The 23,913-nt window shown below is 47.5% G+C and overlaps 1 protein-coding gene across 9 annotated transcripts in view; it reads right to left on the reverse strand.

Annotated features, from left to right (window-relative positions):
- Positions 1-23,913, reverse strand: part of SLC8A3 (solute carrier family 8 member A3) — a 113,437-nt gene that overhangs the window by 14,728 nt on the left and 74,796 nt on the right. For 6 of the 9 annotated variants that reach the window (XM_030484396.1, XM_030484394.1, XM_030484392.1 and 3 more), the window contains exon 3: positions 10,167-10,273. In XM_030484396.1, the coding sequence (XP_030340256.1) occupies positions 10,167-10,273 (107 nt within the window). Of the gene's footprint in view, positions 1-8,680; positions 8,785-10,166; positions 10,274-23,913 lie in introns of all 9 variants that reach the window. The other 3 variants (XM_030484397.1, XM_030484393.1, XM_030484395.1) reach the window with 1 other exon arrangement.

A 23,913-nucleotide genomic window follows, 5' to 3' on the forward strand; every position in this document is an offset into this window, starting at 1 on the left:
GCAACCGTCATGGGAGCAGGATGCAACTGCCACCCAGGAAATGTGACCACATGGTCCTGTGAGATTAGGGAGGAAGGAAGGAGAAGGGGCAAAGGTCCTTGCACGGGATGGACCTTACCCTGAATTTTCACACAGGCATAGTCCAGCCCTCTAGCTGCCTTAGGCAGTGACCTCCTGGCCCTCCCCTGCCTCGATTTCTCCACTCCATAGAACTGTTGCAAAAAAACAACTGCCTGGATCCCTCTTAGGTGTTACCTGTAGAAAGCCACAGCCTGCATCCCAGTTTCAAACTAACTACAGGAGAGTCTGTAGAGGAAAAAGCACCAAACATCTTTGAGAGGTGCCATGCACCAGCTCTGTGCCTTAGTTCTGACTTTTACCTGTCTTTCAAATAGCAAACCAGTCCCCAAAGACTTGGTTGCATGCAATGACTATCTTGTAATTCCTAACACTTACTATCATGCACTTCTAGCCTCAGAAGCTTAAAAAGACTCAGAAGCTCTGTACAAAGACTGAGTCAGTATTAACAGCCCCATTTGACAGATAGTAAAGCAAGCAAACAGAGGCTAAAGGGAACATTTTGCAAACTCAGAAATGGGCTGGAGTCCAAAAGTGCTAATTTTCCTGGACTTGCCAGTTCAGGCCTCTGAAAAGCAGGTACTTTTATACAGATGCACATAATTGTATCTATCTGTGCTGTTTGAAAATGATTTCCTAAGCAATTTGCCAAAGGTCGCACAGCACAGCAGCAGCAGAGCTGAGGAAAGTAATCCTGACTTCCCTGCTCCATCGGGCAGCATCCAGGGGCACAGATTTCCTGCTAGCCTGTGGAAAGGCATTGGCCCTGTAAAGATCTTCATCCTTCTATCCATCTCCCCAGCTGGAAATACTGTGGGCAGTTTGGGAAGTCTCCCTTGTACGTTCAGGCAGATGGAGGTGCGGTGAAAAGGGAAGGGACAATGAAGAGGCTCCTTGCTGAGTATCCCTTCTATTTCAGGGTCAATTCCTTTGGCCAGTCAAAAACTTTTGGGGGAACCATTCATGGATATGTTCTGTAGCACATACAGTGCCACAGAGCCATAAGAAGCAACCGAATGTTTGCTCTTTCCATACCACCTCCTGTCCTGCACACAGTTCTGCCTGGAAGTCTCCTACAGGTTTGTCACTTCCCCTTGTAGCATGAGTCTCCTTGTAGCTCTGTTCTGCTGCAACTCCATGCTATCTTGTGGTCTTCTGGTTCTCCAGACAATGTGAGGAAATTTAATTTGCCTTTTGCAATTACAAGCATTAGTACAATGGGTCGATTCGGCGTTCAAATTTAATATAATGAAATATTACTGGGCCCCTAAGCTACTGTGGTTATTAAAAAAAAAAAAAAAAAATAAAATCATTGGTTCCTCATGTTTTTTAAAACTGTTATTCTAGTGCTCTGGGATTTGATTTTATTTTTTCCTCCATTTGCTTTTGAGCCTGCAAAAGAACTATTTTTCTCACTTTCACTTATGATACATGAATATTTGAAGAAGCCTATAGAGCTATGAATGAAACATCAAGAATACAGCATGCAGAAAGCCAAGGGATTATTTTATCTTTACATTTCTGAGTGAATGCTGTGCATGCAAGCAAGAAAATGATTTCGCGGACTAAAGCTTCCTTCCTGCACATGCATCTGCTGAACATTACATCTCTGTAATGTTTCCTGTAGTCCATCTCGGGATGCTGTACCTGTACCAGCTCTGCTGACAGCCTCCGTGCTCCCGTGCTGTTGCCATCCCACAAGTCTCCCCCCGCTTCCTCCCGGCCTGGGCTGCACCCCTCCCTCCTTCCCCAGGGCACCTCTCCCCCTCCTGCACTCCTGCTCTGCATGGCACACTCCTCATGGGGATAAGCCAGGCCACCTCATTGCTGTTGGCATCTCAGGTAGTCCCAAAGGCTTGACATGCATATTCTTACAGGGAGCTGCTAAAATTAGTTCCGCAGTCAAATCCAAAATAGCAGTTCCAAGTATCCCTTATCTAATCCTTGCACGACATGAATGCAGACAAACCTGCATGCCCAAAGACAAGGTAGATGGCACTGACTCTCTCAGAAGACCCAAAGCCTTCAGCTCTGGATCTGAGTTTCATCTTTTACTGGGATTTCTCTGCCCTGCAGGCCTGGTTTGCACCAGGCGAAGTCAAAATTGTGTGCGTGAACTCTGCTTCCCCTGCCACCCTTGGAAGTGGAGAATTTAGACCTGAACTTAGCTACTAAAAAAGCTGTTTACTAATAAACTATTTCATCTGCGTGTTTGCAGTGTACTTTGGGGCCATATCCTGTTCTGACACCCATGTTAGTATGTGTTACAGATAAGGGCTTGAATTCCCTCCTGCTTCAACTCCACCAAAACCAAAGAAGGTTAAACCAAGAGGAACCAGGCTTGGGATGGAAGCATACCAGACAACAGGCAATCCTGTAGTTTACAGCAACCTGGTGTGCTAAATGTGTGTCCCAGCCTTTTTCTGAACAGTGAAACACCTTTTTTCTGCTGTTTACCTTGCAGAGAGATTTGACCATGCTGCATGCTTTATTCTGGATTCATCTTCATTAACATAAATCTTTTCTAATCATTATCCCTAAAGGCTCCAGAAAGCCACTGGGTAGATAAATGGATCCTTGTTAAAGGCCTGGGATATACAGAGTGAGGCTGAAATGAGGGAGGGGAGGCTGGATTTTGAGGAGACCCTCAGTCACACAGCAGCACAGTCACAGGCAGCCAAAGTCAAGGAAAACAGATTGCCTTCACTTTGTGCACACCCAAAGCAGCTCAGTGACCGAGCAAACTGCAGGCTCAGTTCCCCAGAGAGGTAAGGTTCCCCCATTTTCCAGATGTAACTGTCCACAGGCTCTGCCTCCACTCACTGCGGTGAGCAAACTGTTTCCCTAATGGACTGTGAAGAGCTATAAACATGGTTTTTATAGGCTAAACAATACCGAGATTTTGCAGCATTAACCTTAATGCTGTTATTATTGCAGACTCCAAGAGACTCTTCTCCGTAAGGAGAATCAGCAGAATTCAGCTTAATCACAGAGCTGTAAGCAAATTATTAAACCTTCGGGAAGGAGGTAACAGCAATGTAACATTTCTTTGCTATTCCCATCAGCAGCTGATGGAAGAAGGAAAATGCTAAGAAGCATCTGCCCACACTTCAGAAAACTGCAGCACACATGCCCACGTATCGATGCTGTTTATCTTTTACAGGGACTGACCTTTGTACCAAGTCACATCATTCCATCAATATTTGATACAGATAACTTGCTGGATCAATCCAAGCTAAGAATCCTTCTTCCTTTGCAGTTTAATCCTCACTCTGTGGCTCCCAGCCATATCCTTCCTCTGGAGCACAGTGCTTACCCATCAGGGGTGCTGACACTTGATTAAAAGGAGCTGTGTTGCAAGATTTGTCCAGAGCAGTTGACTCTGTGATTGGAGGGCTGAGAGGACTTCAGACAAAATCTTCCCAAGCCAGGTCATGCCAGCAAGCTGTTCAATAGTGCTCACCAGCCACCTGTGCTCCAGTTTCCAATGAAGTTGTATCTTGTCGGAAACATGCTTTCTGAAGCAAAATTTTGCATGAAGTACGTCAGTCCCATTTACAAAGCGTAACCCTCAAGACTAAGCCTTCACACACCAGCTCTGAGGTTGAATTGTCCACTGCTGTGCTGTGAACTGAATTCTCATGAGCAGATGCCCAATTACCCTCCTGAAACATAGTTTTCCGAATTTTCACCATTATCTGAAATCAAGTTAAATTTTCCAAAGTAGACCCACTTGCCATTCAGGCTTCATCAACACTAAGGTTAATCCCAGTTTAAGCAGCAGACTGAATTTACCCAGGTAAAGCAAAGCAAATTTTTCTCCTGTAGTCCAGGACTGAGGAAGAAGTGTGACAGCTGATGTGTGAAGAAAATATGTCTCAAAAATCCTGCTGGGCTGACAGCAGCAAAATCCTCATTCTGAGTTGTGAGCTGACACGATACCAAAGCTGCCATGAGAGCAAGAGTCAAACCAACAGACAGCGTCTTGTCATAAAGGAAAAGACTTGTTTCACTGCAGGAACACTTCTAAAAGGTGCTGAAAAAAGGATGGCTAGGAAGGTGGCTCAGGGTGCTGGAAGGTTTCACAGCCCTGCAATGCTCAGTAGACAGGGACTCAGTTTATGTGACCGCACATATGGAGGAAAGGTGAGACAAGAAGGATTCAGAGATTAATTTCTTAGAAATGGAGAAGACAAAAACATGAGTAAATCTAGGAGATGGCCAAGAGGATATAGAAAAGAAACATCTACCATCTTTGCCAAGCAAAGAATACAAGTCTCTGATTTCTTTTTACTCATTCACTTCGATATAACAAGCTTGCAGCAAACACCATCTTTGCCAGGGCTCTTTGCATCTGACACGCCACTACCAAGTCAGTATCGGTCTTCATCACAGACTGGGCTGGCAAGATACCCGTCTCAGATCTATTCTCATCTCTTTGAATTATTGGAGCACATCAACAAAAAGAGCTGCTAAAGTAAAACTACTCGATGTGATTTGTTCAGATGATCAGAAAGGCTTTGAAAAACTTCAGCTGCAGAAAGCAGTTGGTGGGAAAGAATAAATGAGCTGCAAGACAAAGTTGAGTATTGTAGATGTAGCACACTTGTACAACAGCAGTAAGTGGTCCGGTCTCCTTATGGCAAGGTTTAACAACCAAATGCCCCAAGGCTCAAAACAGCACAGCACTAATATAATTGGGGGTAAACAGTGAGGAGCAGCATCTGCAGATGGTGCAAAATGTTTCAGTGAAAAGGCTGTACCAGTGGCTGTTATGTGTTGTGCAGGCCCTGAGCAACATGAAGACAGGATTTTGTGTTTGAACCACCACAGGTACCTTTCTGAGTAGAGATGTTTTTCTCTCCGGTAAGGTGCTAACAGATGCAAACAGCAAGAGCAATAGGATGAATTTCCCACTGAGCTCTGGCCTTCACAGAGACTTTCCTGGAGATACACCCCTCTGTCCCACATCCCTACTCAGGGACGAGGAGATGTTCCCTTGACTGGAAGTGCCTGCTTTGTACTGACGTGTGTATGGGGCAGCACAATCAGTAATGCAAGTGAGCCATATGGTAGCAAACCCTGCTCCTGCCTGTATCCTCCTCTGGTCTGTGTCTATCAGAAACCACTGCCACTGCAGCCAGCAGCAGTGCAGTACCCTCAGGGACAGCACACTGGATTTGAATAGCACTGGGCTCTGGATCAAGTTCTACATTTCAAAATAAACCACACAGACTCTACCCCAGCTGGTTTGAAAAGCACCCATCTACTCATCCCTGCCCTTCAGCTCTGCCTTCCTCTCAGGGCATCACATTTCATCACTGATTTCATCACTGCTACCTTGTTTGCATCCTTAAGGAAAGCTAGCAGCTTTCCCCTGCATGGAGAGGTCCTGGGATGAGTGCAGGCCCTTTGCGCAAAGCTATGGTAGCACGAGCATGACTGAGATGGACTGGCTGCCTCTGCGTGTCCCAGATTGCAGGTTACTTCCAAACTCAACGGCCAGTCAGCTGAGGTGCCCAACACTACCCTGCTCCCAACAGGGGCCAGAAGAGCTGTTCTGCAAAGAGCTGTCTGAGAACGACCAATACTCCTACAAGCACAGGCTAAGTGCAGAGTAACAACAGAAGGAGGACACACCATCAAGAAAACCACATCTTTTGTGGTGTTAGAAACAAACGAGTGGGAAGCTGATACCCAGAGAGCCTCTTCATCAAAAGCAACCTAGCCTGAACCTCCCAGCAGAGGCAGAAGCTGTGCTTTGCCCTTGCCATGAGTTGCTTGGGGGCCCATTCACCACTCTAGCAAACCCAAGTGAAGTCCCACAAACCCAAATGAAGTCCCAGCTAAGGACCTGTGTTTTGGGATGTTTCCCCACATCTGTGGGTGTGGGGCAATGGCAGCACCCGCATCAAAGTGGTTGCGCTGACCTTGCAGCCTGCAGGCTGTTTGAGTTGCATGCGTGCTTTACAATAAATAAACCATCTGGAATCTGCCCCTACAATGGCGTGATGACAGCAGAACACATGTGCAGCAGTCAGCGTGAGCATCCCTTCCCAGAGCTGTACAGCAGGCTGCGTGCTTCCTGAGTGCATCCCAGGCTGCTGCCTCTCCGCCGGGAGCTGGCTGCTCACATGCGCACCCCGTGAAGCTGCTGGCGACAGCATCTGCTCTCGATCACTCCTGATGCTTTGCATGGGAAAGTCTTGTGTAGTTCCTTATTCTTCATCCCAGGTCCAAGGTATGCTTGTTGGAGGTGCCATGGCGCCGAGCACTACAGAGGTGGGGATCTTCCCAGATGCCCTGGAACTTGTGTAGCGACTGTGCCACCTTGTGCCAGCAACATTTACAAATGCCTTTTAATCTCCTGCCTCTCAGATTTTAATCCCATGGTGCTCTCACTCTGACTTTTCTCTTACGAGGCCAACCAGGGCTCCGTGTCTCCTCCTCAGCATGGTCCTTTACTTCCTCCCAGTAAAGAGGGTCCATCCAAGGGTGCACCCCGACCGGCAGTGAGGGAAGCTCCTAGCCTGCAGGACCTGTGCTGCAGATCATTCAGCCCAGCTCTCACTTCCACTGTGCCTGTTGCAAATCAGGAAGTTCCACTGATTCCAACTGATACTGGTGTAAATGAGACACACAGTACAGCAATCTGGCTGTCCTAATAAAAACAAGGACCTTTTACAACTGAACCACATTAGGAGCTATTTGGATTTTTTCCAAATACATGTTTTTATTCAGCCAGATGCAACGTGGCCTATATGGGAAAAAGAAGTACAGGACTTCATAAAAAACAGCCAATCCTGACTCTGTACCCTGAAGCTCACTGGTTTAGAAAAGGATGCAGGGCTCACAGAGAGCAGACAACTGAGCAGAAACATCAGTGTGATGCTCCAAGCTGCCAAGTGCATAAGCAGGAGAGAGCCAGAGGCAGGTGATCTTCCTCTTGTACCTGCTGAGGAAGGGGCACATGCGAAGAGGAAACCCCGGGGTGATTCCAGGGTTGGAGACTTTGACCTAGGGCTGAACACTTTTCTGACAGATTCAAAGAGCTTAATCTCCTTAAACGCACGAGAAAACATCCAAGTGTAATATGGGTATAGTGAGCAGGTACCTACACAGAAGCTGCGGCATACTATATAGTTCCGTCATCTGACGGCGAAAAGTAGGAAGATGACTAGCGGCTACAAGCTGAGGCCAGACAACTTCTACCTAGAAGCTGTGCTCACATCTTCACCCTGAAAGGCAATTAACTGCTGGGACATCCCTCACGGGATATGGCGGGTTGGTCACTGCTTCCACTCAAGGGCGGTTGGACTTCGGTGAAACCTGAGGGCTTGCGCTCGACGCACATGAATCCTAATGTCCCTCATGGCCTACAGAATGCCAGAGGCAATCTAATGGCATTAAACTATGAATCCTCTTTGGGTTTACATTTTACAAAGCCAGGGATGCTGTATGATATTGTCATGCTAATGCAAGCTGCATCTATCCCAAACATCCTGGAGAGCTGTGCATGGGAGCTCGGTCTGGCCAGAGGGCAGCTGCTGTACTGGTGAGATAAGAGATGGGAGACGTTTCAGCAAGGGAAAGCTGTGAGATGAATGGGCAACTGCCAGGTGTTCCCATCACGGACAGCAGCACATCATCGGAGCAGAAATCAGCTCACGGGCACACACGTCTGTCTCCACTCCATATCAGACACCCAGACGGTGGATTTGAATTCCCTTATGTAAAATGCTTCTGTTTAAAGTTTGGGCCTCCTGGGCCACCCCAAAGCTGCTGAATCCAATGGCAAGACCCTCTCAGCAAAAACGAAGTCAAACACAAATAGGACAAGGACAAAGATACATGTAGCCAAGGCACAACCACAAGTCAGGGTTTACTCCTACTATAATCTTGCTCTGCTGGGAGATCCTGGGTCTCACTGCTGATGAAGAATGACCTCAGCAGAGCCACGCACCCTCCATGACAGACTGCAGTTGTTTGTGCCACATTAAGGGGGTTTTCAGATGAAAGACATGGAGGACTTTTTTTTTTTCTCTTTTTTTTTTTTTTGAAGCAAAAGAAGATACCTCACACCTTCCCTCTTCTTTCATGGGCTTTTCACTGCACCACATAGGGACCCAAGAGCACCAAGGCAATGCCACTGGCACGCAACAACAGAAGGAAGGACTGGGGGGGTATATGGGAGGAGCTGAAGGGACAGCCATGCATTACACCCTTCTCTTGGCTTTCTCATTCCCCAAGGTCCTGGCAAAGGAGCAGGAAAGGGGAGAACAGCAGAACAGTGCTCAGAACAAAAAAACATATTAAGACAAGGAAACCCAACCAAAATAATACAGCCTCCGAGGCTCAAGCATTGCACAACAGGAGGATCATAAGTAAGCTGGGCTCTAAAAGGCAGAGATGACACCGAAACAGGGTGAAAACAAGAATACAGGAGGGCAGAGAGTAAAAATTGATCCATCTACAGGAGGAGGAGAAAAGGAGGGAGGGAAAAAGAGGAGAAAGAAGGTTATATTTTCTGGATTTGGGGTTTGGAGACTTGACTCTGATTATTTCTTTTTTCTTTTTTTTTTTTTCATAAAGGATCTCACACCTGATATTCCTCGTTCCATCCATTTCGGTTCACCAAGGGCAATGAAGAAATTCTCCTGCCTTTCGTATTCCTCCTCATCTACTATCTTAACCCTTACGGTCTTCCTGTAGGGACAAGAAGAAAGACAACCGTGTACAGCAGATCAGCTGGCCGGAGGTGAGGCAGCAGCAGCAGCGGTGGTGGTGGCAGCAATGCGGGCTCCTGGCACACAGCCCCTTCCCCGCCGGAGCGGTGCACGTCGGCCTGCCTCTTGGACACGGGGCATCCATCACAGCTGCTCCTTAGGGAGCGGGAGGGTGTTAGGAGGAGAGGGGGCTGGCGAGGAGGTGTGGAGGGAGGGAAGGAGAGGGGGAGAAGGGCTTTGCTGATGGTTAGTGGAAGGCGACTTCTGCAGCGCATTTGTTTTCAGTGTCAGATGGTAATGGAAAGGTTATCGGCTGCCTGGAAATCACCAGGGACCACCCTGAGGTACCCACTGCATTTTAGCTGGAAGATCAATTGCTTCTGCTACCCTCACAATTAATAATAAATCTGTAGGGATTCTGGGCTGGAAGCCTGAAGAGGACAGAGAGAGACGGGCATTCACAGACACATTCCCCAGTGGGGTGAGGTGGGATTCTGCCAGCAGGCTACAGCTCTGTCAGCTGCAAAGGAGGCTATAGTTCTAATTTCCATTTTTAAAATGGCAAATCTTACTGCTTCTTCTCCTTGATAGCATCTGCCTTTTCCCCCCAACCTGTCCTCTGGGTGAAGACACAGCTTTCCCAAGGAACAAACAGCATTGCTGGGACATCACAAGGGACACAATGGCACTAAAATGCCTCTGAGACTCAAACAGAAATACCCTGGGCACTGGAGTGGGGCTTGCCCCATCTCTCCTGGCTCTCTCCAGCACCCCTGCAATGCACACAACTACTGTGAGCCCTCAGGCAAACCAAAGTGGGGCATCAGCTTTCCCTGCCCTCTCAGAGCCGCTCCGCAGCAGCTGGACCGAGGGCTGCACAGCCTTTGTCAGGTCCTTCTCAAAAGTTACAGGAGCTGCTTCTCTACCAGGCCTCGATTCCTGTCTTTTTCTAACATGGGTCTGACCAGGACGCACCATAGGACCACGGCTGGGTGATGATCTCCTGAGATGCTGGATGTCTTTCTGGCCAGCATCTTCCCACTGACATCATAAAATTTACCTGGACCCTCCAGTGGGGATGGCAGAAGGTTCCTCTTAAGCTACCACAGAAATACAGACAAGCAGGACTGCTTTCCATCCTTCTCTCTCTGCACCCCTGGCCACTTTGCCTCTCCTACTCCCAGCATCACTCCCCATGCCACCCCATGGGTACCATGTGACACGGTGTGTGCGCACAGCAGTGTTTAGGGCAGAGCGGTTGGAGACAGAGAGACATCAGAGGAAGAGGAGGAGAAGAGGAGGGAGATGGAAAAGAAGAGGAAAGAAGAACGTTAATGTTAGTCTGCAGGGCCAGTACTGCACCTTTTTGTAAACTCATATCCACCATGCGGGGACTCATCAGCTCAATGAAGAAATTCTTGGTTTTTTCATACTCCTCATCATCAATTACCTTGATGTGAACTGTTTTGCTGTGGATGGAAAAATAGTAAGGGTCATAAAGAGGAGAAGGGAACAGAGAAGCAAAAGTGAAGGAAGGAGATGAATGGGTACATTAGAGAGTCAAAGTTTTCTCACCCACTGAACAAGCTCAACCAGGCCCTTGAGAAAGGCTAAAGCCCCACTCCTTCAAGTGACATGGGCCAATTTCCTGTTTAACCCAAAGGCACGATGGCAGGCCACACCATGCAAAGCGAAGTCAGACAAAAATACTGCTGATTCCCCAGCAAACCAGCGAGGGGCTCAGGAGCCACCAGCAATAAGGTCTGATGGCCAGCAGAGAAGCAGGTTTCCCTCACCCTGCTACCCACCACACACACGCACACATGCAAAAGCAGACACAGAAGCACACACGCCCTGTGGGCACTATGCTGTTGCCTCCCTGCCAGCAGCACCTGCTGGCCCCACAGGCTGGGAGGGACCCTGCAACCTGCCGCTCTGATATCATTCACGTCAGAGAGAACCCTAGGTGATGAGGGTTCATCAGCTTCATCAACCTGGTCTGATAGGTGCTGGCTGCTGGAACAGCCAGGCAACACATCCTACATCTCTCCTTCAGCAAATTTCTTACAAGTTCTTGGAGCGTTTCGCTGAAGAGCTCACTGTGCTATGGTTTCCTTTCATGGCAAATATCTACCTTATGCAGAGATCACCATCCCTTGGCTTTCACACGCAAACAGAACAAGGGAAATGAGTTGAAGGCTCTGCCAACCTGCTACCTCCTTCCTGCCAGGGCTGCACTGACTGTCATGGGCTGAAAGTGACCCCTGCACTCCCTTCATTTTCCTGGTGGCTGCAAGGCTTCATTCAATCTCGTCCCTCACTTGTGACAGGAGGGATTGGTGCTTTTATTCTGGGCTGATCTCACACCCGCTTAAATGCAACACTGTTTGCACATGCTTTGATGAGCACATATAATTACATACTGGTATAAACACAACTGTTCTAAACAGGCATGTGCTTGCCACCTTGAGGCTCCTGGACTTCCAGTCAGACTCAACCCCAATCTGGAGCTGCATTTTTTAGACAAAAAGCCAGTTCCACATAAAAAGCATTTCCCTTACCCCAAAACAACTGCCCCTGATAGCCACCAGACCAGCTGCCCCTCCTGCCAGTGAATAACCTCCCGCTTCCCACAGCTCTGTACCCACATGTAGCTATGTGACTATGACCACCCCTTGATCCCCACCCATCCTCAACGTTCAGATCATGCTGCGCACAACCAGTCTTGGCTGGGGATGGAAAAGAGGAGAAAAGCAGGACTGCCAATCACAGAGCCTGGAAAAATAGCCCCAACCTTCAAATCCCTATGTCCTTCATCCAGTAGCTCTTGGCGCTTCAGAGAATGAGCAGTCCTGCCCTGTATCCTGGGGGTGCTGCCACTGCCAGAAACCCCCTGAAAATCACCATTTCACAATGGAGGAGAGTTAATTAATTGACATCACTGTAGCTTGCATTCCTACTGATACCATTAATGACCAGAAAATTATCCAGTCATCCTACAATTTGCTCCTGCAGTCTGACTGTGGAAATCCCATTCCCTGTGCTGGCTCTTGTTTTGGTTTTGGTCCCAAACCGCGTCTTTCAACTGATGGCGTACAGGGTAGAGGGAAGAGTTTGGACAACCTCTGCTATATCCATCAGTGCAGGAATATGCAAGAAAAATCACCTCTTGTTCTTTTTTCCTAAGCTAAATCAGCTTTATTTTTGCCAGTGTTTGCTCTAACCATATCCTGCACTAATGCTAGCAAGGCTCCTTTCCCTTCTCTAGACCCTTTCCGTCTTCACTAATCCAGCCTGAAGGATGTAGGATTTTAAATAATGTGTCTCCCGTGTAAATGTTGGTGCTCTGCTAAGACTTCATTGGGATGATTTTGTTGCATTTTCGTTTGAGAGGTCAACTAAGTTTGACTTTTGAACGAGATCTTGTCTGGGCCCCTGATACTTTGCAAAGCTTGTTCAATTTGCTGAGTTAAACCTGCAGCTGATTCATAGCTCTGATCTCTTCCTTGCTCATATACCACAAAACACAAGGTGGGATTTTCAAAAGCAGCTGGTGCTTCCTGAACATGGGTTACTTTTTAAAATCCTATTTATAATTACCATTGCTTATGGTTTTTTTCCATTCTAGGAGCTCCAAATCACTCACTATTGTTTGTCTGCAAAAATATGGAAAATAACCCCACAGACCCTGTTTCCCAGGGGCCAGCTTCAGTATCATGACAGAGCTATTCTCAGACTTCATGCAATGAATATCACGCATGCACACCATTTGAGTTCGCTTTCATATAGCAACTGTCCTTTTTTTCCTTCTTCCTTTCTTCCTTCCTTGTGGCTCTTCCATTTCCATAAGTGGTGTGTGCATGTACCAGCGCAGATAAGAAATGCTTGTTTAATGAGGGCGGGTGCCCAGCCGACGATCTCCCCAGCCATGTGCTCTCTGTATGGAAAGCCTGATTTCAGGCAAGCCCCTCATCTGTGCAATGACTATTCAAAGCTGTGAAGGAGTAACGACTCTCTGCACACACATTTTGTTAAGTACAGAGTGCTCTATATGGCCTACTAAGTAGTTCCATGGGGGTGAGATTTCCTTAGTCATTTTTAATGTTAAAAAGGAAAAAATTAGTCAAGAAAGAGAAAGGAAATGTAATGGGGATCCATAGAGAGTCATGCAGCAAGGTGCTGGCTTTGTGAAAGTGAGTCCCCTTGGGTCAGGAAACCAAGAGAGCAAACTCTCTGGACTCCTAGACCAGCTCAGCCCTGCTGCAAACTCAACCGATACCACACACCCAAGCTTCAGGTAGCTTTTCAAAAAAGGGTGCCTGGACTTGGTGACCAATGCAGTAAATCCCTGGTTTCCTCCTTCTCTATGAGCAATAGGGAGAAAAGGATCTTTTATCCAGCTCTGAAATAATAGGTGGAGGACAGAACTTACACAGACCAGAGCAGCAGGTGCCCTGCACAGACAAAGGCAGGGCCTTGCACCTCTTGCCCAATTTGTGTGAATCCCAAAAGAGGATGTGCCCAACCACTTCAGCTTTGCTGAGAGGCTGTGAGTGCTCAGCAGGTCCACCGCAGCATGAAAGCTTTGGGGACCCAAAGTTGTGAGGACCCAGGAGCCCAGAGGTGTGGGCTGCATGGCAGTGGGAACCTGTGGTTGGGTGGTGTGGGATGGAGGGCTCCAGCCAAACCACAGCCACTGCCCGCACTTGCTCCAGAGCCAGTGCAATGCCAGACCTCCCCATGCAAGGAGAAAAGGAGTGTCCTTGTCCCAGCTGTCCCCGCAGAACAGTCAGTGCTGATGGAGGGTGGCTGCGGTGGCCCACCAGGCCACCCTCACAGCACACTGTGAATGGTGGGGGCTGCCCTTTTCCAGGCACCCTAGCCACTACAAGCATCTCGCTCCTCGCCAGGACTACGAAAGCAGCCATAACTACAGCTGCATCCTCACCTGTCATAAATTGTCTGGAGGCCAAACCACAGATTGCTTCCTCACAATCTCATCTCTCACCTGCAGCCACACTGAGAGCTACCTCCTCAGAAGGCATGGAGAGAGGAGGAGATAGATGGGGAGAAGGGCTGGAATGTAACACTGCCCTGGGAAGACATCGTGTTAAGGTGAGAGATGTGACAGGAGGACACCAAGAGGCAGAGAGCATGCGGAGCAGGAGGCTTGGGAACATTTTGCTGCAAGAACATCCTGACAGTTTCTTTAAATTAACGGAGGCAGAGGCAGACACGAGAGGGGCTGGCGGCACAGCAGCCCTGACAAGCATCCTCACTGCGATGGAAAGTGAGAGATCTGAAGCCCACCTCGCTCAGCCAAGGAGCTTTCATTCCCCAGCCTCTGGTCGCTCTGCATGAGGAAAGGATGACACTTCCTAGCCTTCCCTTTTCTCTCTTGAGCTTGATCACAGCCAAGACATAACTCAGCTTGAAAGCAGAGAACAACAGGAGCCATCCAAAAGCCTCCCCTGGAAGGGAAAAGCCACTCTGCAAACCACAAAACCCCACCACCAAGCCACAGCACAGTCTAATCTCAATCCCTGCATGGGTACACTGGTGGGAAGAGCTCTTTAATCCAGGCCTCAGTGATGTTTTCAGCAGACCGAGCAACGCTTTCGGTTTGGGCTGTGATGCAGCAGGGCAAGCCAAGAGCCAGGGTTCCCAACGAACACCTGGCCATACAGAAGTCCTGGTAGCTGCTCTCTTGCTCCTTTTTCTCTGGGGTCATTGCTAGCTGCCACCAAGAGCCCTCAGATAATGGCAGTCAGGACTCTCTTTTCAACATGCACTTAATGAAAATCAGCGGGTTTAAAACTTAGGGATGGGAAAGCTCCTTAGGGACCAACATTAAGTAGGAGATTTCCCTGACTAAGCAACAGAAGATGAAATGAATAGACATCGATCTTCTCCTAAAGGACTTTGTGCACATGATGTTGCTAAATTCCTCATCTGGGAAGTACAGAGGATAATCTATAAAATCATTTTATTTGACAACACGTCCACTTCCAATGCATAAGGCAACAACTAGATGGTTATTTGATTAATGTGCTAGAAAATATAGAGTATCTCTCTATGTGGAGACTCTCATTTGCAGGAATTATTGCTGAGGAGGTTAAGAGGATGTGTCTGCGTGACTTTGGAATGTGAAATAAGGCTCAGCTCTAAAAACAGTGTAAGTCAGGAGATGTCACATAGTGTACAACATTGAAACAGGCAGGGCTGTGCAAGGGCAGGATTTACAGTCCCTGGTGGGATGCTGTTAGCCAGCATGGAAAACAGCCAGGACAGCAAGGTAATCATCCCTGGGACAGTGAGAAGTACCAGGAGATCTTTAGTAACTCATTAATGTGAATCATTAGTGCATACACTTTGGGTCAAGCCACAGTATTCTTGACATATCTTGATATATCTAAATCCACATCTGATTTGCTGTAGGTGCAGGTCCCTGTGGCGTGAAGTTCAAAGCACATGGTACCAGCCTGACTCTTACCCAGAGCTCTGCACTGGGTTGGGGTTTCAACATGAAACTACAGATAGGACCTATTCGCTCTACCAGAAGATCTCATTGAGAAGTCCTACTGCAGAAATGCTGACTAGGTAATATGCCAACATTTGAGGGGCTTAAATAAGCCTATGCACAGAGGGAAGCTGTCTTTGCCCAGCGCAATGAGAGGCAGATATTTAACAGAGCAATGTGACAATGCTGGCCTGCAAGGTAAAGAAGCCAGCAAGAGAAACCCTGATATGATGCACATGGTCACACGGAGTTGTGCATCAAGTAACCTAGAGTGGGACAACCTGAGCCATTTTGAAGCAAAGGATTATGCTATCACATATCACAAAGACAGGAGATATTTGAGAGAGACAATCATTAGATCCCAAATCAGATTCACTAAACACTCATCTAAAATTGATGCTGAGTGATCTCAGCTTCAACAGAAAATCCTGGTAATTTAAGAACCTATCCAGAGTATGACAAGACAGACAAGTTGCACATTTGGCTTAAGCTCATGCCCATGACAGAAGATTTTTTGGCTCCCACAGGATGGAACAGGTTATGAAGCATCCAGCTGAAACCAATGGTGATGGTCACAGTTTGTTCTAGGTGCAGGTCAGAACTGAAGATGCCTGTAAGGTCAGAGCAGATATTAGTACCAATTCCCTAGGCAGATGTCAACAGGATAGACGAACTGTCAGGATAGCGTTTCAAGCAGATCACTGATGTGCAAGTTGCTGATGTATGAGTTACAGAAGAACTGGTACTAGCACAGAAACTGGAGACAAGCCATTACAGGCCAGTTTCCAGGAACTGGCTGTGTCATTCATGAAGACCTTGGAAGAACAGCTGTACAAGAGTCATCCTGCTTTGTGTAGCAAGCACAGTGGGGAACAGCCTGAACAGCTTCACTACCAGACCAGTCAGCTGTAAAGTATCATAGACTGAAGATGCACCAGAAGCTGGATTTTTTCTCTTTTGTTTTCAAGTCAGCCTGTGGGATAACCAGTTGATAACTAGTAATCATCTTATCATTAAAATAGGGTTCTCAGCAGTGATAATCACTATATGACCTATGTATTTATCCAGGCAAGCCTGAAGCCATCCAAGCAAGTCATTGATACCTCTGTGCTTCAGTTTCTATATCCATGCAGTAGCTATGATCCTTATTTCTCACATGGATTTGCTAGGGGACAGTGCCTACTTGCTTTGAACTCCTAATGTGGAAGATGTTACAGTGATGCAGCCGTAAGGAGGGTGAGAAAAGAGAGCTTGGTGTGGTGGTGGAAGTACCACTTATTCATGTGAGTATCAACTTACTCTGCTTCAACTGATGTGGTTCCCATTTAACGGAACTGTGCATTTCTCTAGGGCACCTCCTCTTCTTTGCTGAAGTTTCTTTATGCTATTAGGGAACCAAAAGACCTCAGAAAATAAGGCTCGGACAACTGTTAGCATCCAGCTATCACCCTGCCTCTGGGCAGAGCCAGTCCCACCAAGCTGTTGCTGGATGGTAGGTGTTTGCCCAACTGGTTTTTGAAAGCTTCACAGTAGAGATGATTTTCTGGACAATCTTTCTCCATATTTCAACTCCTTACCCCTAGAAAGTCCTTCACACTGTCCATCCAGACTGACAAGGTATAACTTGCTTGGGAGGGGGAAGAAGCCTTTGGCACTGGCTCCTGACTCACATAGCAAGGAGGGCTCCCTATGCCCCTGCTGTCCCATCCTACACTGGCAGGGGCTGGGACCTGCCCAGGTGTCCTAGAATCCTTCTGCAAGCCCCTGTCCCTGCCAAGTGAGCAGCACATGGGGGACCTCTGCTCCATTCCTGTGAGAGCCAGGGCCAGAGACATCCATCTCTGCTACAGCAGGTCACAGGGAGGGGGAAAGGTCTACTGAAGACGACACCATGCAAGAAGTGGCTGTACCCTGAGGTGGAGACAAGGACCCCAGTAGATGTGTGCCCTTCCATGTTCACCTTCCCAAGCCTGCATGGGACTCTGTTTGGGACCACAGGAGCTCAAGGGGTCTGCCTGGCTGGCTGCTGGCAGTGCAATTTGTTCATGTCACACCAGGTCTTTGTAAGGGATAAAGGAGAAATATTGACAAAAAGGCATCTTCCCTTTGTGTATTCCCCATGTAATCTTGGCTAATTAGTAAATTGGCTCATGTTTCAATTAGAACTATTGAAAATGCTTTTGTAGCTGACACATGATAATTAAAGGGACATAGCCAAGACTAAAGCCGTATTTTTTAAGTCTTTACTTGTATTAGAAATCTTTAAGGTGTTATCAATAAAAGATTTATACTAATAGCTGGTAAAAAATTAATCCAAATAAAAAAATTTATATAAAAATGCTAAATATATATATTATACATTATAATTATATATTATATATAAAAAATGCTATAAAATATCCACCCTGGAGAGCAAAACTAAAGGGGTCACTTTGCAATTGTGGTCATCTTCACTTTCCAACGTGGCTTTTTTCCTGCACAGCAGACCAGCCCCCACTTCCCACTGCCACCCAACCCTGCAAAGAAACAGGAAATGCTGCCAACCTCACATGACAGTGTTTCGCACCTACTTTGTACTGGTACAAGTAACTGTACCGGTACAGTGACAAATCAGAAGTGCTAAGTTTCAGGCAGGTGAGCCCAGCCAAAACCAGGACACGCTGTCATGCATTGCAAACAACAAAAACAACAAAAAGGACCTGGTATGTTATTCAGGGCAACTCAAGAGATGTGGTATAACCACATGTCAGCCTTGGGCATTGGCACTGGAGCTAGTAAACGACAAATGTCTCACACTCAACTCGGAAGCCGTGGAAAGCTGTAAAAGGCATGGCAGGGAAGCACCAACAAATGCTCCGGGAGCTTCCTTAATGCAGTCAGCCCTGCCAGACAAGCAGATTTCCAAAGCGCTCTATATTTCACCTTGTTCAAACATAATTAAATGCTCTAATATGCAGGGTTCTTCAAGGAAAGATGCCACAATTTGGTTTTAAGAATTTCTGCAAAAAGGGGAAAACCACAGTTTTTTAAACCCCCTTTCTCTGAGCTGCTGATCAGCTCGGTTGAGAAATTTAAGTTAAGCTTATGTATAAGCTATGTACAAGAGTAGTAGCGCAGCTCCACAGGTTTTTTGCTTTATTAAATTTAACAAAGCTATAATTTTTTTCCTATTAAATATTTTCAGGTTCCGTTATAATCTTTAAGTTCCTCTTAAAAAAATAGTTTAGGCTTATCTGTGCATCACCTTCCAGCTTGTCGGCTCCAGATACTGAAGCTGTGTGTACAGACACAAGAAGGTCCTTGACTAGCCTGCTGCAGGTCAGCTTTTTCCTGCTGACCCTGAGAGACTTGATGCTTTAGGGCCAGGAGAGAGCAGACAAAAGTCTCAGCAGCCTTTGGAGCTATTTGTTGAGGTCAGTACAATAAGCACTTGTCTTTTGTGCAAATAATAATTCAACTTGGCAGCCCATGAAATCAGACTGTCCTGTTGGGCATCAGCCTGGTGTAGGTGCAAAGCAGCACCAGGGCCCTGGGCATGGACCTTTCTCTCCTCCCTACCTTGGGCAGGTTCCCAGGGGAACAGCTTCCCTGAGAGGATGCTGTGCCCTTTTTCTCTCAGAAAGGAATTTAAGAAAAGAGCAAAGCCTCAGCCACAACCCCACTGTAGTTACAGTACAAAAATTCAGAAAAAGGCGAGTGGAGAAAGAAGGAAAGGAATTTATTCCTTACTAAAGGTCTTTGAATTTTTCTGCTTCCAGCTTAGTCCAACTCACCACAAGATCCTGTGATGTCAAAACCCATCATGGATGTTGATGGACAAAGTACTGGAAATGCTTCTGTTTGCTCTAGAGAATGACTCTAAAACCTGACAGGGTGCGGGAGTGGGAGTGCCCTGGACGGGAGGGGGGTAGCCTGGACTACCTCAAAAGCCCTTGAGATGTCTTAAGCAAACGAAACTGGCATTCAGCTGGACGTGACCTACCACAGCACTCCCAAATCCCATCCACAAGACATCCGTCACTGGCTGGTATTAGCAGACCAGTGCTTCAGGCTGTCACCCCTGGTTTTAGACTTTTCACTGAAGGCATGGAGATTTGGAAGCTATATTTAGATGTCTTCTCTATTCTTCAGCAACAGGGTTGCCATGGAGATGCTGGCAAAGATGAGAAGGTGGGGATGGAGGGGGAGAGGAAGTTGAGGAACGAGAAGTGTCAGATTCAAAACAACCCTCACCAGCCCCAGAAGGCTTTAAATTCCTCCTAGGGCAAAAATTGCTGAAGCTTGTTAGCGCAAGGGAGCCTCCAGCACTGCCCATTGCTCAGTGCTTTGTCACAGCAGGTTTGAAGAGACCCCAGCGGCTTGCCTTCAGGCAGTGCTCCTTTGGGAGAACGTGCCCCCATTGACCTGAGCTTGCTGCCCTGGGGTGTGCCCTTAGCACTCATCCCTGCCTCAGTTCATCATTCCAGTGAGCGCTGATAACTGCCTGCACCCTCAGGCCATCCACCCTGCAACACCCAGAGGACACCCACCCACATCCTCCTCTCTGGGCACAGCTCTGGAGGGCTGTGTGCCACCCTCTGCTGTCTGTAGCTCAGCTGAGCTCTACACAGTTTCTTTGATATCTCTTCAAAATTCATTTCTCTGAATTCCCAACAACCTTCTGACGTGCGGCACCCAAAACCAAACCTGCAGTGTTGCATGGCACCCCAGGCTGTGGTGGAACTGAAGATGGATTATAGGCAGGAATTACAGGTCCTCAGCCTCCCCTGTGCCACATCCCCCGGATTGGCATCAGCCACAGGCACAGCCCAGATGTGCTGCTGCAAGCAGAGATTTGCACCTACTGCCCACAACACTGATCTTTCCAGCACAGGCAACACAGAGACAAAGGGCTCCTCTTAATGTGGCTGTTCCCAGAACTCACTGTCCTATACTTACTGCACTGGCAATGAAATTTGGCTTTCCAAGAAAGGTCAGGATAGTCCCCCTCAATTCCCAGCATGGGAGGTGGCATTATGTCAACAGCCCATGCCTGCCTAGACCTCTCTCCTGGCTCCTGCACGTGACAGCATCACCGGATTTCAGTGCTCAAAGCACATCAAAAGCCGTGGGGATGAAGCAAACTTTCCATCACAAACCTCTCCAGACATCATCCTCACGAGTCCCTCTTTCCCCTCCCTCGACCTGCTCTTCCCGCATACCTGCCCTGACAGTGCTTTCAGCTCAGCAGGGCAGTGTTCAGCCCAGCCATTGGAGTTGTGCTACATTCAACAGAGCAGCAAAGCAGCAATCTGTAGGAAATTAATGAGCTGCAAACAACACTGTGCAGCTGCCAGCCTGAAACAAGCCCGCTCTGCACGCTGCAGATACAATTATTATATCTGAACCAAAGGAGATGGAGATGGAGCCAGAGCTGGGGTGCTTTGGCTTTGGTCACAGGCTTCTTGTGACCAAGGTAAGGGACAGCATGCCGAATTGCCACAGCATCATTGAAGTTGCATATCCAACCATTTACACCTTGGATAAAGAGCATTTTTATCCAAGGCCCTGTGCATTTGACCAGGCTCACTATTCTCTTCTGTAGCACTGAAAACAGGGTAGAGCATACTTGGTTACACCATTTCATTTCACTCATTGGGACTGTTTTAATTATATTTCTTACCTAATAAAAACACCCGGGAAAACTGAACCGGGCCATTCATTACCTTCCAGGAGTTAATGCCTCAGGAGGAGCAGGTTCCAGGGAGGGGGCCAGCCCTGCTAGGCTTGCACTTCCAGAATCCAGAGCTTTGGACCATAAAAAAAGCCACCTCCTTATTCATAAACTAAACAAAAATTATGTCATCAGCTTTCAGTGGACTGTTTCAGAAGGGTTAAATCTAGGAGCAGATAAACCTTCAAGCCTCACTTAATTTTGCCAATGACCCAGTTTCAATTCCCAAAGAGCTGGCTGCTGGATGCCCTCCTACCTCACCACAGCCAGTCCCCTCCCAGGACAGCTCGGCTCAGCCAGAGACAGGAACAAGTGCTGCATCACCCATCAAACAATACAAACACACCACAGACTGCACAGCCCTCACCCACTCAAGCAGGTCTCCTTCAATCAACAAAGATCTTCCATCATCTTACTGCTGTAATTTCCACCCTAACACTTAGCCCCATCTCAGCCTTCACAGGTGGATCCTGCTTTGTAGGAAACGCTTTTGGCAAAGCCTGATGGCTGATCCACATCAGAGACAGCTTAACTCTTCCCGAGTTCAGAAGTCTCCTCCTGCCCTCTCTATCTCGTGGCAAGCGTAAGTGCCAAGACCCTTCTGCCATCCTAAAAGCTTGTCCTCCCCTCATCCCAACATGCTCTTCAACTCTTGTTCCTCTTCTTGCTGTCTAAGCCCTCCTATTACAACTCCCTCAATAAATTATTGACCTCAGACCTTAATAAATGATGCTCTGTCTTCTCCTTTCCAAGTTTTGATAGCAACACTGAACAACTGTTTTACTTGACCTGTCCTGATGAAGTTCAGCCACACTCCTGATGCACTTTGGCATATATCCTACCAAACTCTCACTGAAGGCTGGGTTTGCAGGCTCCTTCTGCTTAGAACCATAGCCTGATAACAGCAAATAGCCATTCTCCCAGCCTTGCTCTTCCACCCAGCTTGGTGGTGGGTACAGCACCCTTCACCTCAGCATCAGTAAACAAGTCCTTGAGGTTTTAGTAACATGCATGACACAATTGCTCTGAAAGCTAAAACCTTATGCAGACGCCTACAACGAATCCCTTGTGGTTTCAGAGAAGGGGCTGTTTAATACCTCCCCCTTTGCCCTCCCTAGCCCTCTCACCTTAAAAATGCAACTGCTTGACTCCATCAAGAGTCCGTCCCATCACGGGACTTAGACAACATTTTAGGACTTGAAATCCCAAGATAAAGAGCTTCTGAAGAGAAAGGAAAAGCTACACTTGAAATTTTTTTAATCTGACTTTGATTTTTTCTGAAAGGAGGGCCCATCCCAGCTCTCTGCCCAGCCAGAATGTAATTGGGTTGCAATGCCATTGGTGCCTGAGCATCGCTCCCTCCCCGCTCCCTGCTCCAGCCTCTGCTTTCTTCCAGCTTGCTTCACATGTGCCCTGCAGTGAGTGTCAGCGCTCTTACAAGGAAACTGCTATACACCAGGGAGACTGTCAGGAGCAGGAGCCTTCTGCTCTGTCTGTTTACCAGGATGTCTGTCAGTGTTTATCAGTGGCTTATTCTATTTTTCAGATGCTGTCCCTAGCTCTGCTCCCTGCCATCATGCTCCCCACCCCACTTCCTTAGCCACCCCAGAAAGACACTGGAGTAAAATGTATGCTGAGAAATAGACTCTCTCTAAATGCTAAAAGCCTCCCAAACTGATGCCATTCACCACAAATTGGATCTGAGTGTGCGACTCATTGGTCTGAGGTTCTCCCCTGGCTTCGCACTTGTGGGTAGGCAGCACTTACCTTTGCTTTCCAGAAGCAGAGAGATGATATCAAAGACTTACTTGGCTTCATAGTTAGGAATCGACTGGAGTAGGTGGGAATGAAACACACGAGCAAAAGCCCCCCTGCCCCTTAGCAGTCACCCAGCCTCCCCACTGCTGGGGAACACTCCTCACACCTAGGGCTGCTGCCTGAGAGATGCAGTGCTTGCTCCATGCTGTAGCACAGCAGCCCATTTCTGTCTCATGATCTATCTGCAGCAGCACTGCTGGTGCACACAGGCTGAAAGAGCACAAAAAGAAGTGCCCTGGGCCCTCCAGGTCCCTACCCTACTTGTGCTCTCCTGGGTGGGCAAGTGCCACCATGCTCACCAGCTTGGGTCATTGAATACAGAGTCAGGGCCTGAGCAAGAGTCAGAGGAAGACACTTAGGGCTTTCTGAAGTAGTCTGAAAAGCCCACTTGAGCTGTGCGAGACTCACAATCATGACAATAGATGAAGAGAAATGAGGCTGCCTGGGCAAAACATCACTTGCCTTACTCTCATAGCAAGAACTGAAGGCAAGTTGCACTTCCTACAACTGTAGAAGAGAGCCTGTGAATGGCTACAAACCACCTCTTTCATGGTCCTAATGTTGAGAAGGGTCTGCAGAGCCAGCCTTGAAGCTGGAAATGCGTGCCCATGGAGGTCTTAGAGATGGTCTAGAGCAGAGAGAGCCTGCATCTGCAAAAGTTGGCTTTGTCAGGCACACTTGCCTACAGAGAACCAGGTCACATTTCATTTCCAGCAAATTAGAAATTATCCTGGGTTGGGTTTTTTTAAAAAATGTTTATTTACCAGTTGGTGCCTCCTGCAGAGACGGACATTTGGAGATCTATGACTGTGGAAAAAGGAGGAAAAAAATGCTGCTAATGATATTGCCATCTCTTTAAAAAGCAATGATAGTAACAGTCCTTACTAGCCCTCAGAGCTTCATGTATGACTCCGCTCTGACAGAGTGTGACTGTACAGGATGGCAGCGTTGGGCTCTATTTAATTTTAGCCCAAGTGCTCCAGACCAGATTTTCCCAGCCTCCAAAGAAAGAGATAGCTTTTGTTAGAGACAAGAGTTATTAGTTTACAGTCAAGCTG

The sequence above is a fragment of the Strigops habroptila genome, chromosome 4, assembly GCF_004027225.2.
Source record: "Strigops habroptila isolate Jane chromosome 4, bStrHab1.2.pri, whole genome shotgun sequence".
In the NCBI taxonomy this organism is placed as follows: Eukaryota; Metazoa; Chordata; class Aves; order Psittaciformes; family Psittacidae; genus Strigops; species Strigops habroptila.